We start from the raw sequence: 18,204 nt of genomic DNA, 5'->3' as shown, positions 1-18,204 counted from the left end.
CTGGGTGGAAACTTGCTAAAGGAGAATATTATGAAGGTACAGGCGAAGGCTCTGTCTGTTACTGAGTTTTGCAATTTATTACCTATATAGTATAACTAAAATTGTGGAGTTTGAATTATGAAGCAAGTCACAAGGTTATTGGAGTAACAAGACAGTCTTTTGATGGTCAAGCTCAAATGTTTTTGAAGCAGCTTAAATCTTACCAGATCAGCTCAGAACATATTTCATATTAATGAATAAATGAAAAGAGTTGGAAATGAAGGATTTTCATAGATGAGATAACGAAGGCTTATATACATCCAACTGCTATATGTGCAAATTGGGATGGTAGAACAAAACCTAACCCTAAGAGGGAGGGAAAAAAATGATCTTTGAAATCCTGCAATCTCAACTTCGAGCTAATATTGAGTCCGTATTCATATACTAGAGCAGAATTAGTAACTCAATTGGGTGCAAAAGTAGTAACTAGACCTGATCCAGCTCCATCCTACAATATGCATTCAGAATTACTTCAGCCTAACCAGCCAACCTGATCCATTACACAAAAAGATTTGGCAAAGGCTAATAAGTTTGACTCAAAGTTCAGCCAGATTAGGCCATGATCTTGTGGAATCCGCAGCCGTATCTGTAGCCCTCATGATCTCCTTTCTAAAGTCTCCCATACCAAGCTTTCCAACTAGAGATCTTATGTATTGTTGTAATACAAGCTCAAGGCCCTATCCATGAAGTTATCTGAAGAATGCAAATACGTTGTCTGCAATATAATTTTCCAGGAATAAAGGTCTCCCATTCAACTAAACTAAAGTTGGACAATATTGGTGATGAAAGTGCCAATATCACATGATAGGTGTAAAGGCTAGTCACTCAATAAGCACTGGCATGATATTATCCTTATTCAGAGAATCCATTCAAAGTAGAGAGTATTCCACGATGAATAAAAAATAAAGGAGATTTTTGTGCTGTTTGTCATTCACATGCCAAGAGCAGTCTTATCACTGTATATATTAGCAAGGTCTTCAAACAACAAGCTTCCAGAGTACTCTCTCATCGTAATAAGATAATTGCATGAATCCTTGTTTGGTAGGATTAATACACCCACAAATTCACAGAAACCTATGAAAGGGGGAAAAGCTTGTGCGCTACTGCAGGTGCATAAACTCAAGCAAGGCAGAAGAAACAATTACTACAAGAAGAAGCTAAGTTTGATATGCCCGTAAGACAAGAGAGTAACAATATATAGAGAAAGTACAGTTCTAACCTGTATTCACAGATAAGTGGCTCTGAAGTGACATATCAGATTTAAGCAATGGTCATATTTTCAAAATTCAGACTACAATCGTGATGGGATGGAAAATTGATCTAATAAAAGAACCAGACAATCAACTGCCAGCAGCTTTTACACGATTTTCAAGCCACTGAGAATCCAGGGAGCATGAACTTGGAGACACTGAATGCTATAGCTTCCATAAGACCAAACAGTATGAAAATAAAGCAATGAAGATCCAAACTGATGATAGGATACTTCTAAAAGCCTGCAACAAGAAAATAAGTGGTCAATTTCGAAAGCCCACCTCTAAACATGACAAAAATATTAGAAACCAAAGATATGTCAGTGGCTCTAAAAGCCTGTCCTATTTGGAATCTAATTAGCCGTAGTATAAGGCAAAAAATGCTTGAAACATCTGAAGAAAACAATGCACATATCAGTACTTTATCTAGAAAATTCACCAATTAAAAGCAGAATGACCTAAAAATTATTCTGTAACTATTTTTTTCAGTTTGAGAATGGTGGAAAAAGCAATGAATTGAGCTAGAATAACATATAGTATGTGAACTATATACAGCATATTATCTCAGGATATATGGAAGCAAAGAATTTATTTTAAGGGTGTTCAAAGAGTTTCGGTGATCCAACGGAAAGTAGAGCATGCAATGCCATCAGCCAGAGGTGATGGCTGCATCTCTAATTTCTCAAATGGTACAATCACTCCTATGATCATATATTAACTCCCACTTTCTTCTTGGTCCCTTTTCTGAAAGTTGCAACTGATGTTGCAACCATGGAGCAGAATGATGGTATTAGTAAAAAGAACCTGGTAAGAAGTCACTAAATGTTGCGGCTATTTTGGAAGTTTAAGAGCTAGCACTTCATTATGGAGAGTGTTTAGGTTCTTTGGGTGTCGCTTAGTGGTGCAAACAAGCCAAGTCAAGCCAAGTAGTAAGCCCCTCAGATTCCTCTTTATACCAAAGAGGTATCCAAGCACATGTTGAGCTTGACAACACATGTTCAAGCTCGTCTTGTTAATTAAATGGATCAAACAAGCTCGTTATCAAACCAAGACAGACTTCTATTTATTTTTGTGAGCCCAAAGTGTTCGAGCTTGGTCTTTTATGAGTCGAACAATAAAATATGTTTCGGTTTTATTCACTTCCTAGTGGAACAACTTCAACAAGCATGTCATCAAACTGAGCCTAAGCTGTTCATGAATTGCTTAGTTCAATTGCTACCTAGTGTTATGTAGAATAAAGAAGGGAATAAATCTTACTTGTACATGCTTAACTTTGTTATTGGTGGTAGTGGTGGTGATCGCTGTAGGTGTTCTCGATTAAGGGAGGATTATTAGCAGATAATAACTTGTTTTGCTGATAGATTGGATTAGAGCAGAAATAAATAGCCTAGGTTACAAGCATCTTTTATTTCTAGCTTCTAGGAGTAGTTCTATAATTTTGTGGGCCCGATGCAACAGATAAACAAAGGAAGGATAGATGTGCTGCCTGTACCAATCCATGATGTATGGCACATATCATGCCAGTGTTGGACCAGTACATGGCATGATAGCTGACCTAACCACCCTCAAGCCATGCAGAATTAGTATCCATATTTTCCAGTAAGCCAAACATTGGCATTACATGGCATGCGTTTTACTAATGCTAGGTGGGAAGAACACCAACAGACAGCACATAAAACCTTGGGTCAAAGGGTCTTGCTGGGTCCATTGATTAGTCGATTGCCTCAATTTTGGTAATGCCAAGATAGGCTTGTTGTAAAGGGATGGATGATATACAGAGTGTATTTAAAGGAGTAAAGTGGAAAATAATTTAGAGAAATAAAATCAAATGAAAAATATCATATTCGGCAAGCAAAGGATCATGCTAGGCAATTGAAGATTATCAAATTTGGATATGGCTATAGGTAATATGGAATATCAAATTTTGGAAGATGGCAGACTGGTATAGTATGTAAAGAAGATTATCACATGGAAACTTAAGAGGTTTTTTTCAGTGGGGAAGCTAAAAAAAAGGCCAAGAAAGAGAATCTAGAAAACGCCACAAAGATGGAAATGGTTCCCCTTGGAATTATGTTAAAGTGATCATGCAACTTCCATTGCATTAGTGAAACTAGAATTTGTTTTTTTTCATACAGTGACATCAAGAAAGTCTTTCTAGATCATTGGAGAGGTGAATTTGCATATGCAGTGATCTTTAAGGAATTGAATGACAAACTTATTCTGGCCTACTTATGTATGGGGTAGATGATCAGGCAGGCACTTTTGGACGAGCCAAATAGGAGTAGAGAGAACTGGATCAGCCATTATTGTTGCTAGCAAATTGGCATCATAGTTTTTATTTGAGATTGTGTCGAAAATTGATAATATTGTAAGTATAAAGATGAATGTGCTGGTTAAAATTATTAGCATCGAGGAGACAGCCTTAAAGACACTCATTAGATGGCAGAATTGTAAATATAGGAGACACTAATAAGAATGCTATAAATCATGGTTTTAGATCTTGGTAGGACATCCCAAGGGATATTAAAATGGGGTAGCAACTGAAGTGTTAGGACAAGATCGTCTCATTATCATCCTAGCGTCCAGATTGGTGCATCTTAGAACATCCCCCATCCCAAGTGTCGCGATAGGGCGGGACGGCGGGGCATCTTATTCTATTGAAAAACCAAGATGACCTTGTCCATCGTCTCATCATCATCCTAGCGTCTAGATTGGTGCATCTTAGAACATCCCCCATCCCAAGTGTTGCGATAGGGCGGGACGGCGGGGCATCTTATTCTATTGAAAAACCAACATGACCTTGTCCCATAAAATTTAAAATCTTGATACAAGTATTCAAATTTTAAAACAAGTGTCTCTCAACTTGCATAAATTATCAAACAACGGTAAGATATTATTTCAAAGTCAGTAAAATTCAATGTCATTATGGTTTTGTAAGTAAAAATCCAAAGTATTTAGCTTACCCTTACTTGATCTCAAGGAATATTGAACATCATTACAAATTGCAATGCTGTTTTGGTGGAAGATAACTATAGCTTACATCTATTGCAACACGATGATAATTAATATAAGATAGAAATACAAAGATGTAAAGGAGTTGCATTGAAGGGGGAGACCAGCCTTTGGAGGAATCAAGTGGTCAAAAGTGACTCACAAAGCCAACTTTTTTACCAATATACAGGAGACCAGGTGATAGTGATTACATGATTACCTTAACGCACTAGCATTTCAATGATCACAAATTACTAGGGCTAATAATTGCAAGCATGTCATTTTTTTAACTGAATAATTTAAGGAATTCGATGTTTTTGCCACAAGTTTCTCAATTTAATTGAGAATAATATCTCTGCATTTCATATTCGCGGGGGGGGGGGGGGGGGGGGGGGGGGGGGGGGGGGGGAATTAAACACCTTGAATACTTCTCATCATAAGAGAATGGGTGCCTTGAATACTTCTCATCATAAGAGAATGGGTGGCATCAAAGTAGTTTCATTAGTGAAACAAAACTTGAACATCATCATGGAGGGGGGGGGGGGGGGGGGGGGAATTAAACACCTTGAATACTTCTCATCATAAGAGAATGGGTGCCTTGAATACTTCTCATCATAAGAGAATGGGTGGCATCAAAGTAGTTTCATTAGTGAAACAAAACTTGAACATCATCATGGAGGTAATTAAAAGCACAAGCCAGCAACAGGTATTGGAACAAAGAAAACACCACAAGTTTTTCAAAAATCTGTTAAAAGAGAAGTTTCTCATTTTCTATCTCATAATTTCCATAATTCCAGCTCTCTCCATCACATTGACTAGCATCCATTGACAATACAGAGATGCAATATGATTGTCATCAATACTCTTCAGTAGAGTCATTTGCACATCTGATATTGTACTAAACATTAGAGAACAACATCAAGAAGAGCACATCAGTAGCAACTAGATTAAAGGTTGCACTCACCAATTAATCCCAGGATGAGATCAAAAGGGTCTCTGCAAGTTCTTCTTTCCAAAGATGGCCTCCCAAACCATTGGAGAGAATGGGCCTTTCTTGTCCAAATGCTCTCTAACAGCTTTCTCATCCATAGCAAAACCTCTCTCCCTCAAAGTCCTTACCAGGCTCCCAGCTTCCTCCACCCCCTTCTCCTTGCAATACCTATCAACCAAACCGGTGAAGGTTGCCGCATTTGGTAAATGCCCGGCACCCAACATCTCGATGCAGTACTCAACAGAATCCTCCAATTTCCCCCCTTTGCACAAGCCCTGAATCAGAACCGCATAGCTAAAAGCGTTCGGCATGATCCCATTCTTCTGCATCTTCCTGAAAATCCTCTTTGCATCATCAAACTTTGCTGCCTTGCAGAACCCTTCTACAACCGCCGTGTAAATCACAACCTCAGGGATTGTTCCCTTCTCACGCATTAGCCCGAATAGCTTCATTGCTTCTTGAATCAATCCATCTTTGCAGAGCCCATCAAGCATGGCAACTGCATTGGGGATGAGCCCCGTCTCCTTCATCTTCTTGAAAATTTCATCGGCATCTTCCGATTGGGACTCGGGCACCATGGAGTCAGGTCCAGATGATTGTTTCGTTTGCTTCTGAGGAGCTTCCTCCACCTTTCCACCACGGCCTGCATCACCAAGATTCAGTTTTTTGAAGAGGGTATCTCCAGTCTTATCACCACCTTTCTCTATCTCGGCGGAATCTTTCAACTGATCACCAGTGTCGATTGATTCTTTGTTTTTCTCTTCACTCTTGGGTCCATCGGAGAACAGAGACGCCGATTTTGGTCCCGGAATTCCAAAATTTTCCTCATAATCTTCACCATGATTCCTGAACCTCTGGCGAGAATAGCCAGAATCTTCTCTCCGTCCTCCCCTCATGGGCCTTTCAGGGATTCGGCTCTCCGGAGTTCGGCGGCCTCTACCCAGAATCTTATCCTCATCTTTGAGCCCGTGGAAGAGATCTCCGGATCCACCATCCAGTCTCCTCTCCCCCCTCAAAGGCCTCGTATTCACCGTCCTCTCCTCCTCACCATCGTCCCCAAAGTTGAGACTTTTAAGGAAGAGATCTTCCGAGGGGTCCTCTCTTCTTTTTTCACCCCTCATGGGCCTATTGGGGCTGGTGCTGAAATGCGTATTGGATACAGAACGAAGGAGGAGAGCCCCGGGCGAAGAGCTCTCCAAGATCGAATCCTTGGGCAAATGGGAAACATTCCAGCAGAAAAGTTTGGAAACCCTAACCCTAGCTTGCATTGCTGTTACTCCTTTGCTTTCCTCCTCCGAGAAAGAAGGGGCGAGGGTTTAGGGAAGGAATAAAATTGCGGAGATTTCTGGAATGACTGAATTACCCATTACGAGGGTATATTTATACGGGAGAGAAAGTGTAATGCGAGGGTCATAATAAAAATTGATGAGAACGGGGTTAGCTGATGAAAGGGGATAAAGGCCTCGTTCAATTTATCTTGTCAGCAATTGTGAAAGGTGAGAACCAAAAGTTTCAGCCATGGGTTCAGGCAGCAGCTTTGGTTGAAATGGAGATTCTTACCAAGAAGGTGAGTTTTTTTTTTGTTTAATTCCCCTTTTCATGTTGGTGGACTAATTCCCTTGTTTTCTTTTCTAATTCTATCTTTTTAATATCATTTAAAGGAACACTATTCAAGTTGAGAGATTATGGACTCCCAACATGATTTATTTGTAAGCTAGGAGAATTGTGTATCCGTTTCTGTCTACTATGTGGGACAACACCAATGACCTGTTTCGAGAACAGCCCATGTCAGATTTTAGTTGCAAGTATTCAAACCCAAAACTTGTGCAAATTGTCATGTTTTAGAAAGCATGGGTAGTACCAGAAAAAAAGAGGATTAAAAAGTAGTGTTCTTGAGAGAGAGAGAGAGAGAATTTGGTGATTTCTTACTTTGCAAGGTGAAGGAGACCTTACTATCTCATTTGGTATTCTTCATAACAGCAATCATCCCTTGGTTCTTCCAATCTGAGCTACTGGTTTTCTTGTTGACTCATTTGTCTGATTTGTGGAAGCAGATTAAGAATTTGGCTTAAAACACCACCTTTGGTTGTGGAAAAAAGCTGATTTTCTCCCACAATTTAGTTGTCTTTTTGTGTTCCATAGTTTATTCTATCTCGTAGTTGCTAGTCCATTTTGGTATAGACTTGCATGTATTCAACATTAATTTTATTCAGTGTCATTTAGAAACCATGGAAAGGAGCAGCAACCAGAAGAGTAGTATTATGGGATTCCTTAGAGAGAAAGGGTTCGTCGATGGAAGCATGCAGAAAATGTTCAAAAGATGCAAGCGGCTAGAGTTCCTTGATGGAGAGAGAGCCTGTGAGAACTGGAATTACTTGAACAGTATTGGAATTCAAGAGAGGAAACTTACCTGTGTTGTTTCCAAGTGCCCCAGGATCCTCACTCTGGGCTTGAATGAGAAGCTTGTACCTACAGTCCAATGCCTCACAGCCTTGGGAACAAAACCTGGTGGAGTGGTTCTGGCCAGCCAAAGTTTCCCACATACTTGCCCACAGTGTAGAAGAGAAGCTCTGCTCGCTACTAGCCTTCTTCCAAGCAATGGGAGTCTCTGAAAAGCAACTGGGTAAGTTGCTGTCACTCAACCCAAGGCTCATTAGTTACAGCATTGAGACTAAATTTTCTCAGATTGTAGATTTCTTTGCAGGCTTAGGACTTAAATAAAGAAGGTGTGATTGGTAAAATTTTGGCAAAGAACCCGTTCATTATGGGTTACAGTGTTGAGAAACGGCTCCAGCCCACAACGGAGTTTCTGAAATTCATAGGCTTAAATGAGTTTGATCTTCAAAGGGTGGTTCTCAATTTTCCAGAGGTACTATGCAGAGATGTGAATAAAGTTTTGAGACCCAATTTAGTTTTCTTAAAGAGTTGTGGGTTTTACCATGAACAAATTGCAGTGATGGTGGCCACATATCCTCCTGTTTTAATCAAGAGCATCAAAAATTCTCTGGAGCCCAGAATCAGATTCTTGGTAGAAGAGATGGGGAGGGGAATTAGTGAGGCAGCAGATTATCCTGAATTCTTTCGGCATGGTCTGAAGAAGAGTCTGGAGGTCCAACAGAAGTTGGTGAAGCAGAAGAACATGGATTGTAGCTTAAGTGAGATGCTTAACTGCAATCGGAAGAAGTTCATTAAAAAGTTCAGCTTGATTGCAGGCTGCTTGTGATTTTTTTCCCCCTTTTTTTTCTTTTGTTCTTTCGCATTTTTAATGTAACGGTTGGAGCATATTTGTCTTGCATTTGAACATGCATGAATGAAGTGATGCCATAGCAGCAAGCCTTGGTTCTTTGGAGTCTCCAGCTCCCACCTTAACCCCCTTTTTGATGGTTGTGTGTTGGATGCTGGGGAGGTTAGAGGGGTTTAGTGCATTACCCATGATGAAAGAGTGTACAGCTCTGCACTTGGACAATTGATGATGCCCATCAGTCCACAGCCAACCAATCCATATCATTATCCAATGCACGGTGTAAAGTGGTGAGTAATCTTGATTTCAGTCAAGCATTTGTTTGATATTTTCTTTGATGAAATGCACGCACCAATGGTGGAGTCTTGTGATATGCTAGGATAAGTATGGCCAGTGCTCGATCATCTGTGATCTTGATGTTGACCAAGTGCATACTTTGAGTCGCTTGCAGCACTCTGGAAAGTCTGAGCTTCCACCTTGTGCTTGTAACTTCAACTAGGGATCTCCAATGCGCCTGGTTATCACTGGTGGAAGTTCATTGCAGTAGGAGGTTTAGCTTCCCTTGACATCAAATGACCTCAGCTCCATTCCTCAAGAAAAAATCTCTTCCAGGTTTCATTAGATTAAAAGACGATGCTTCCTCGGCTGTGGAATATGAATGAGTATTATAGACGTTGAGATCAATTAGAGAATGTTTCTTTTCATTCCTCATGAGCCACTTATTTACCAGATTGCTAACAATATTGAAACTCTAACAATTGTTCTCAAAATGCAGAACTAAACTTCATATTCAAAGAAAAGGATTCTTTATATATTTCAAGTGGTACAGGATAAGACAATGGTCCATCCAACTTTATCAACAATTCAGACAAGGAAAAGGAAAGAAATTTAGAAGATTTTCAGGTTGGCAGCGCCAGGTACAAGCTTTTTCAAGATAGCAGCAGTCTGTGTAACTCTTACCAAGTAATACAAGTTCCATGTTATGCAGCAGGCTCATTGAGTAACCCGGACATTAGTGCAGTGTCAGACAGCTCAAATCAGCTGAAACTTAAGGGGGCAAATTATAATTGCAGCAGCATTGGCATGACAGTGAAATATGAACATTATATCCACACCAATAGTACATCAATGGTAGATAGTCCTTTCAGTGCCCCTCATTTGGTACACCGAGAGACCATGCGAATAGAATGCCCGTAGAGGAAAAAAAACCATCAACCTCTAGTTGCCTCACAAGATACAGATCACTCGGATAAACCACTCTCATCTTCAGCATTTTCTGATGCTGAATGCCTAGGGAAAAATTCTTCTTGTGGGTACATATTGGTAAATAGCTGCCACATACAAAACAGAGAACCAAAATCTAGTCAGAATTTATGCTAAAAATAATTATATGGCCATGAAGAAAAATATTAGTTTCTTAATATTCTGTTTCAAAGTTTTCTATCTGAAAATGTAGTAAGACATCTCTGGATAAATTCTTTTCTCATTATTTTTCCCAGCCTATTGACACAGATAGCCAAAACATATGTATTTGCTGTCTCCTCACAGATGACTGAAGCCAACCAATTTGAATCTGGATTGCAAGTTAAATGGAACAGCATACCAGAACACTGGGAATGCCGAATGAACATATCATCAAGCATTCATAATTTAAGATAGTTGAAGGTCTTGGCGAATAAGTTACATTCAAGCAAAGTTATTGGATTTAGTGCCATAGTCCTCTGACAAGACAGTAACATGGAAACAATTTAAGGTGGTAGGAAGTGAAATAATACAGATGAATTTGGTATCACCCTTCGCTACTAACAGAAAATGATCGACGGCCTACAATTCTTTCAGGTTTCACATGTTTGCCATGAGGGAAACCAACCAGCTGATTGATTGGCTGGTCATGCCGTTGATATCAATGATGCATTTCTACGGATGGATGTCGTTAACCATAGCCTTGCCTTATTGGTTCAGCAAGATGCAATGGGTTGTACTAATGCTTGGATGATGTAATTTTTGGTGTCCTTCCCCCTTATTCAAAAAAAAAAGAAGGTAAAGTACCTGTTTTGTTGATTCCAGTATCTTTCTATAGTCAAGATTCCCATCGGGCATGGGGCACGAAAATACAGCACTAAATGAAGCCTGCAATAGTAGACAAATTTTGTCAAAATGAAAAGAAGGAAAAGTGCCAGATGAAAATCTAAGCATGCGGTGTTTGCAGATATAACCATCCACAGGTATTTTTTTTCTTTTTTGTTAGGAATAGTTACCCCCAAATTTTGTTTGTACATACACCAGTCGTTATTCCCTTTTTTTTATGCAAACCAACTTCTGTCTCACAGAATTAAAAGTTGATGGTCAAAGAATATACCTGTGTAAGCTCTTGAACATGCACACTGCTCCAAAGGAGGGTTGGCCTGGTTTCTCCCGTACCTTCATCATTTGTTGATATACCACCTTTGGAGATGTCTGAGTTCTGAACAATGAAAAGAGCATTCATGGCTGCACATACATATTCCTTTCCTAAAATGACATCATCACATGGTGTTGAAAGGTACACCACAAACCTGAAACAAAAGAAACACAAATGACTGAATTCCTAGTACAGACTTGGGACAGTTCTAAAATGCATTAGCTTTTCCATTTTAGAGTACTCCCATGCAGATATAATCATTACTCAGTAGAACATGTAAGTATGTGAAGCATGTCATTTCCGTAAATTATTTATTTGCCATTTTCCACGTGAATTCTTACATAAAATTATGCAAAAGTTATGCTTTGAACAAGCTAAAAGATGTGTAATTTTCTTTTAGGGAGGTGAAAAAACTTACAATCCTGAAGGACAAACTGCTACATTGCTGCTTAACTGAAGTGCTCGAACAGTTGTCAGCTGCTCAGAGTGTAGTGCTATATCAAGAGAACTTTTCAGTTAAAATCTCGGACCAAATTAGTAATTATGCAGTTCAAGAAAAAATTCCAGATGAAAAGGAACTACAGGGGGGGAGAGAGATATATATGTATGGAAATGCATGCGTACATAAGAAAACATAAATATAAAGGGGTGTAGATCTTACATTTAGGAGGGAAAACCACCAGAATATTTGATGACCCTTGCTGTATGGGACCACTGGTTATGCAGACTCCTCGTGCAACATACCCAGTTAAATTTGAGGCGTTCAAACCTTCACCTACAATATTTGAATGTGCGACTGAAGATGGAACTTGGAATGATGGTTCCATTACCAGGTGATGGCTAAATATATCTTGATGAGATGCCAGTCTAACACCTTTATACTGTCCACTTTCCTGAGTAATATGATAGAATTCTTGTCAACTATACCTAGCACACATCATTATGATCCCCAAAAGAACAGTAGAAATTAAGGTTGATGGATATAAATCGATGAAATACAGAGTTGGGCCACAAACAGATGTCAGTGAAAATTACTGTATATGCTTTATCTTGTTCAAAACATAGTTTAGGTAAAGCATAACAAAATGCAGTCAGATTTAGAATATCAAGACAATTTAATTTTTGAAAGGTCACAACTCACAACCAAGTGGTTTGGTAGCATTGATATCCCATCAGTTTAGCATAATGTTATGGGACCCAATCCTAATAGAAAAATTTCCTCTGCAACCCTGGCATCCCACATGGCATGAGGTGATTGGTGCAATTTGTAGGGTTGGCATGATTCATGAAGGATTTCTGGTATGAAGCATCAAATCCCCCCATGCCACATGGTTTGCCAGTGGTGCAGCGAAGAAGTTTGATGATAGGGTTGAGGCCTTATAGCATTTTTCATTAGGTTATGTTATTGTTGACAATCAAACTCAACATGCCCTATGCCAGGATGGCTATAAATATGGTTAAAGAGGTTCATGAAACATATAAGTCTAAGAAGCTTTTATTTAGTATACATCACTTCTGAAAATGATAGGTACAACAACTGTGGTAATTGAAATGTCGAGATAGTTGTTGTCGTACCTTGTCAATAAGAAGGGAAACAACTGGCATCCGCAAAACCTGCATATACACACACACAAAAAGGGGAAAAAGATCAAGACTCGGACTATACGTCATCTGAAAAACAGAGAAACTTCAAGTGGCCATGGAAAAAAACAAAAGGTGGCCCAAATATTAGGACAATTAGATGCAGTAAGAAATTCAGTAAATATAGACTCTAAATTGCCTCAACAACAAGATGCTGCCAAAAGACTAGAAATTTCTCACTTCTCAAAAATTAAATGTTTGACAGATAGTCTTTCAGTTATTTTTCTTAAGACAAAAAGTCCAACAGACAGGCAAGACAAGCAACTTCAAAGATGGTACATCAGCGAATTAGAAATACTTACATAAAGAGCACCTTTAACAGCAGCACAACGACAGAAGGCTTGAGGTAGTTCTCCATGGCCATACATAGGATAGATGAATGCACTTACTGCATTAGGAAACCTGGCACGATTTCAGAGAGTAAGAAAGAAATTGAAAGCTAGAATTAAAAGGAGCCTTCTTGGTGATGTGAATGAAATACGGTCACAATGAAAGAAGGTAGCTAGCAATATCAAAAGCTTGAAATTCATAACCCAAGGTTAGCTAATATTGATTGTAATCTTTGCCGAACAAGAATTAAGTAGGCATGCATAAAGATTGGCGCCTAACTAATAGATCAAACTCTACATCAATGTACGTCGTCTTAGTACTGGACTGCATACCGGTGCCACACTCATTGTGTTGGTACGGTACGGTATGGAGCCGGTTCAACTTACCGGGTGTTAGTACGCCCCCCATACTGCATATCGGTACCGAATTGATATGGTACGGTACACCCCATACTGCCTAGTTCGGTACGATGCGGTGAACCTTGTTTTACATCGTTTATGCCAAGGTGATGGGCCAATCATATGGAAAATTTTGGATACCCCAGCCCAGACCCATCCATTGTGCATCCCTTATTTTAAGGCCAACCAATATTTGGTTATTCCTAAATATTGTTTTCTCATTTACAAAACCCAACTTCAAGCATATTGACATTGTCAGGTTCTCATTATGCAGAATTTAATTTTTATTTGAGCCACCAAGTTGGAAGTGTAAGTTAACTCATGCCAAGTACTGCCACTCAAATTGTTCTTTACAGCAATCTGTTGACCTCACGGGGTGTGTTTATGTGGTTCAAGTCCCAAATCTAGTGGAGGCATGATAAGCTTGCAAGTACAATATTAAAAATATCATATGAAGAAATTGATATTTCTGATTAGTTGCTAATTTTGCTATAATTTTATTGAATGTTTCACCATTCCAAAGGACAACAATGAACAAAGATATCAAACATCTTTAAAACCTAGTACCAACATGATCCTTTACAACATATTTTTTTTGGTGGGAGAGGAGGTGGGTGGAGTTATAACTTACTGAATACCCACATTAGAGGTCCTGCTAATGTCTCTCATTCAAAATAGACTTCAAGCATTTCTATACTCTAGGAGTTCTAAGAGAACCAAAGCATACAAAAAGTTCCGACTGCAAAAGCATTGCCAACTGACATATAATGCTTCCAGGTCACATGGAGTGTCTCCAGCAAACTCTTTGATTGTGTGAAGTTCTTCTTTAAGCACCATGTTGATCATGTTAGTAAGCTCTTGCACGGTGTTGCTCCACGATAACTAGGTGAGTTAGCTTGACTACCAAACTTAAACTACATGAGATGCTGAGGAACTTGCATTTGCATTCAGAAGCTCCAAAGATATGGGTATCCACTTGCAAAATCTGGAAAGGATGTCTTGGAGCCCTAATACCCCAGACTTAAGAATCAAAATCGAAACTCACTTGAGCTCATTCTCTTGGGAAGATGGACAATGATCTATCACGTCAGGAATAGAAGCTTTGCTCATTCATTGTTGCTCATTGTTTAGGGGCATACATGCTGCTATTTGGATGCACATATACTTGACCAATAAATTTCATCTATATAAATAAAGCCTCAACATTTGCCAAAACAATATGGAACAAGTTCGCAGATTCTAAACCAATGAGGAAGCAAATGAATGAAGCCGCCAATTTTCCCCTCCAACAAATATGTTCAAGATAAATGGAAAATAAGCATCGCATTTCCAGTTCAACATGTTTGATGTAATGGTGGTGGCAATATCATCAATATATGGACAACTTCAGAAAGCGCTGTAAAAGATTGGCTAGTTATACCTTTTTCCGATAAATCTGAAGAGGCATCTCAGTACATGCAAATCAGAAATATATTTAGCATTTGAGTTACTTTACGCTAAGTGTCATCATATACCTTTCTTTTAAAAATTCCACCCTTCAGAAATATATCTCTTAGTGTTGAGTCCAAGATGAAAACTCAATAAACCGAAAAAAGCATATATGTGAGCCTTAAAGCTTACCTCCCAACAGAAGAGTTGTAAAGAGCTAAACTCTCAATGCCCTCTTTTGTTGTGATCAATTTCTTGCAAGACTCTGCATTATCTTGATCATAATTTGCTAGGGCAATTGCATATAGAATAATCCTAAGAGAATGCAGGTCACAGTGGTTAGCCATACAAAGAGTATAAGAACAAACAATAACATCAACACTAAAGAACAAAGGATGATCCCATGAGCAAATGAATACAACGAGCAATATAAGTTCAAGCCACATGGAAATAACAGAAGAATAGTAGTGGGAAAAATTACAATAGATCGAAAGAGTAAGAAAAAAATGGTCTATTTAACAAAAACAGACTGAAAGAACCACATCAAAATCTCAAAAAATAGAACAATCATGCAATTTAAAGCAAATATACAGAATCCCAAGCAGAAGAAATCCACAGAGCATGCCGAGAGGGAAGGGTAAAACAATCCCTACGATTTAATCTTGGGAGGAAGCCGCTGCTTCTTAAGGAATTCTGCAAACGGGATCTCCAAATCCTCCGCCGAGATCGCGACAGCCGCCTCCGCCGCCGCCGCTGCCCCCTCGCCGTCGCCCGATCCTATATGCTGCTGAACCAGCTTCAGGAACTTCATCATCTCTCTCTTCTCCGCCAACCCAAGTGTCCGGTCCCTAAAGATCGCCTGCCTCGAGTCCGGCACCGAGCAGAGCCGCCCCTCCCAGTAGATTAGGCTCGCCTCCACGCTCTTGAACTCGATGTGGTGGCTCGCCCCTGACCGCAGCATCAGATCCACCGCCTCGTCGGCGCAGTAGAGGACCCTCGGCCCGGCGAGATCCAATAGAAAGTCCTTCGAGGGCTCTGGAGAAGATCCGGTGATCTCGATCTCGGAGTAAAGCCGGTGGGAGTGGAGGTCAATGGCGGCGTAGGAGGAGGAAGGGGAGGGGGCGGAGGGCGGAGGGGATGGGTCCGGCGGCAGCGGGGGGGCGTTGAAGAAGGAGGGGAGGGAGGGGAGGGGGAGTGAAGAGAAGTGAGAACCGTAGAAAGTGTTGGCGTCGAGGTGGAGGACGGATTTCCCGGAGGCGGCGGCGGCGGCGGCGAGGAGGGATTCGGGGAGGCCGGTGCCGAGGACGATGAGGTCGAAGGTGGTGGGGTCGATGGTGGGGAAGTCGGTCGGGAAGGAGGAGGAGGAGGTCTCGGCCATGGCGAGAAGGGTGGGGGGAGAGGAAGAGAACGCGTTTGTTGGACTCGGTTAGATTTACAACCGAACCAGGGGAAAGGCGGAGCGAGTCCGATCCCTCCCGGTGGGCCTGCGCGTACGTGATTTCCTTGTCTCCGGTGGGGCTACGTGGGATGAGTCAGATTGGTCCAGCTCTTTCGAGGGCATCTGATGGAGAGAGTCCGATCCCACCCGGTACCAGAACATGCTGGTCCAGACACGAGGATGTGGAGTACCTCTATCAAGACTAGTGTCAGGATGAGTTATCTTTTCCGCATCCTTCGGTAGCACTATAGGCCTGAGCATTGTTTCTATGAAAGATGGTCCGAGACCGTCTTCCAACGAAACCAGTACTGAATAGACGGAGCCTGAGGATTCCCTTTGTATGCGGGGTCTGTAGGGTGGACGAGATAGTGGACCATGCCTTGTTTCAGTGTACATGGGCTAGGGCGATGTGGCAACTAGCAGGAATTCCGTAGGAGATTCGGGGACGGAGGGACCTGTTCTTGCATGCCAGGCGCCGATGCTCGGAGTCCCCACTGCTGCATCAGGAGGCGGCTTGAGTGATTTGCACGTTCTACTAGATTTGGCTGGCTAGGAATGCTCAACCCTTTGGTGAGCACAGTATGTCGCCGAGATTAGTAGTGGAGAGTATCCGCGTGCAGGTGGCGGAGCTTAATCTCATCACACCTGTTGAAGGGACCTTGACAGCTTGGGACACCTGGGGTTCCCTTTCTGCTTTGGCAGTTTCCCACATGGTGTTTTTCACCTGGGAGCCCTTATACCTCGAGTTTCCTCAAGGTCAATTTCGACGAGTCTGTTTTGGATGAAGGTACGTGAGATGGTGTGGATTTTATTATTCGTGACTCATCTGTCGAGATTGTAGCTGCTGGGGGCAGTCAACTTTTTGACACATCGGTTCAGGGTGCGGAGCTGCGGGCCGCTTGGATGGGCCTTCGTTACGCCCGGTGTGTCTTACGGACTAAATCCATTATCCTGGAGGGGGACTCATCCATTGTCATCAGTTGGATCCGGAGGGGGCTCTAGGGGCAACAGTTGTGCCCACCCGTTGCTGCGAGACATTTGGACTATGCTGAGGGATGGCGGGGCTTTTCAGGCCAAGCATGTGTTTCGTGAAGCTAATGGGGCTGTGGATTGGGTGGCTTCTTGTGTAGCCGGCCACCCCAATAGCACCCTGTGGGCTGGTGACGGAGAGTTGCTCTTGGCATTTCGAGGTATTCTGTTTTTTAATTTTATTGGATGCATCCGTACTCGTCAGATATGATTCATCCAGAAGGAGAAAAAAAAAAAGGACGGAGCGGGTGGGCACCAGGGGCGAGCTCAAGCTAGAGGAGTACAACTCGCTGGGAGGTGACTCCTTCAAGTCCCCGTTCTCGGAGCCCGTTTGCTCATTTCATGTTCTGGTATTTTTTTGGTTCCTTTGTGAGTTCAAGTCTTATAATAAGAGACACAAAACACGCCGTCCAAAATTATAAGCATAATCTTCAAAGTGTATAAACTCTAAAAGAATATTTTTCTATATTTTTTCCTCTTTTTTTTTTTCTATATTAGTCTATGGAAGGAAACATGGTAAGCATCTGTTTGAGCTAAATCAATCTACTTAGTTGTGAAGAGGCTATCTGTATTGGTAGAATCATGGTCAATATTATAGCCAAGATTTGCTAGACCACTGGCCACCTAATTTCCTTTGCCAAGGGGGTGTCTCACTTTGATCAACAATAGCTGTTTCTAAGCTTGAGTAATCCTTATTTACATTCATTGGAGGACTGCATCCATACCACCTAATTTCTTTCACAAAAGATATGGCCCACACTAATGAGCACACCACTATTTCTAAGCTTGAATAATGCTAACTTAAATTTATTGGAGGACTGCACCCATAATTGATCATTTGGTACCTCTTACCCTTCGAACTAGATTCGCATGTCTCATTACATATGGATTTGAATTATAGTTTTCGTACAACAGAATATTTGATCTTCTTTTATGCCATCGACAGTTGGGTCATATCCTAAGCATATTTCAAAACGCTTTAAATTCTCTCATTCACCTATCTATCTATCTATCTATCTACCTGCCT

The 18,204-nt window shown here is 41.0% G+C and overlaps 2 protein-coding genes and 1 long non-coding RNA gene across 5 annotated transcripts; 1 reads left to right on the top strand and 2 right to left on the bottom strand.

The window, feature by feature from the left end:
- Window positions 1-1,219: 1,219 nt before the first annotated feature.
- On the bottom strand, window positions 1,220-6,602 carry LOC103711876 (pentatricopeptide repeat-containing protein At4g38150-like). Its single transcript, XM_008798192.4, has 2 exons — window positions 5,245-6,602; window positions 1,220-1,532 (listed from the first exon to the last, which is right to left on the bottom strand). The coding sequence occupies exon 1, from the start codon at window positions 6,537-6,539 to the stop codon at window positions 5,265-5,267; it is 1,275 nt and encodes a 424-aa protein (XP_008796414.2). The 5' UTR covers window positions 6,540-6,602; the 3' UTR covers window positions 1,220-1,532; window positions 5,245-5,264.
- Window positions 6,603-6,686: 84 nt separating this feature from the next.
- Window positions 6,687-8,620, top strand: LOC113463058. Of its 3 annotated transcripts, none has more exons than XR_003386654.2 (3): window positions 6,687-6,838; window positions 7,495-7,894; window positions 7,976-8,620. It is a non-coding gene; the product is annotated as an uncharacterized LOC113463058 (long non-coding RNA). The 3 variants fall into 3 exon arrangements; XR_005506991.1 differs by having other exon boundaries at window positions 7,964-8,620; XR_005506990.1 differs by having other exon boundaries at window positions 6,933-7,894.
- A 659-nt stretch (window positions 8,621-9,279) lies between these two features.
- Window positions 9,280-16,278, bottom strand: LOC103711862 (rab escort protein 1). Its single transcript, XM_008798172.4, has 9 exons — window positions 15,364-16,278; window positions 14,903-15,025; window positions 12,857-12,956; window positions 12,489-12,527; window positions 11,575-11,806; window positions 11,332-11,407; window positions 10,872-11,067; window positions 10,562-10,642; window positions 9,280-9,843 (listed from the first exon to the last, which is right to left on the bottom strand). The coding sequence occupies exons 1-9, from the start codon at window positions 16,086-16,088 to the stop codon at window positions 9,754-9,756; spliced, it is 1,662 nt and encodes a 553-aa protein (XP_008796394.2). The 5' UTR covers window positions 16,089-16,278; the 3' UTR covers window positions 9,280-9,753.
- Between the last annotated feature and the right edge of the window lie 1,926 nt (window positions 16,279-18,204).

Source organism: Phoenix dactylifera, unplaced genomic scaffold (assembly GCF_009389715.1).
Source record: "Phoenix dactylifera cultivar Barhee BC4 unplaced genomic scaffold, palm_55x_up_171113_PBpolish2nd_filt_p 000046F, whole genome shotgun sequence".
Lineage (NCBI taxonomy): Eukaryota > Viridiplantae > Streptophyta > Magnoliopsida > Arecales > Arecaceae > Phoenix > Phoenix dactylifera.
This window is presented reverse-complemented; position numbering and strand designations above follow the sequence as displayed.

What these genes read in the sequence shown, in the direction of transcription:
- LOC103711876 (XM_008798192.4), bottom strand. Translation starts at nt 6,539, where the DNA reads ATGCAAGCTAGGGTTAGGGTTTCCAAACTTTTCTGCTGGAATGTTTCC.
- LOC103711862 (XM_008798172.4), bottom strand. Translation starts at nt 16,088, where the DNA reads ATGGCCGAGACCTCCTCCTCCTCCTTCCCGACCGACTTCCCCACCATC. An exon ending in GCAGTTTGTCCTTCAGGATT is followed by an intron (nt 11,068 to 11,331) that starts GTAAGTTTTTTC and finishes CTTTTGTTTCAG; the next exon opens with GTTTGTGGTGTACCTTTCAA. An exon ending in TACTGGAATCAACAAAACAG is followed by an intron (nt 9,844 to 10,561) that starts GTACTTTACCTT and finishes TGTATGTGGCAG; the next exon opens with CTATTTACCAATATGTACCC.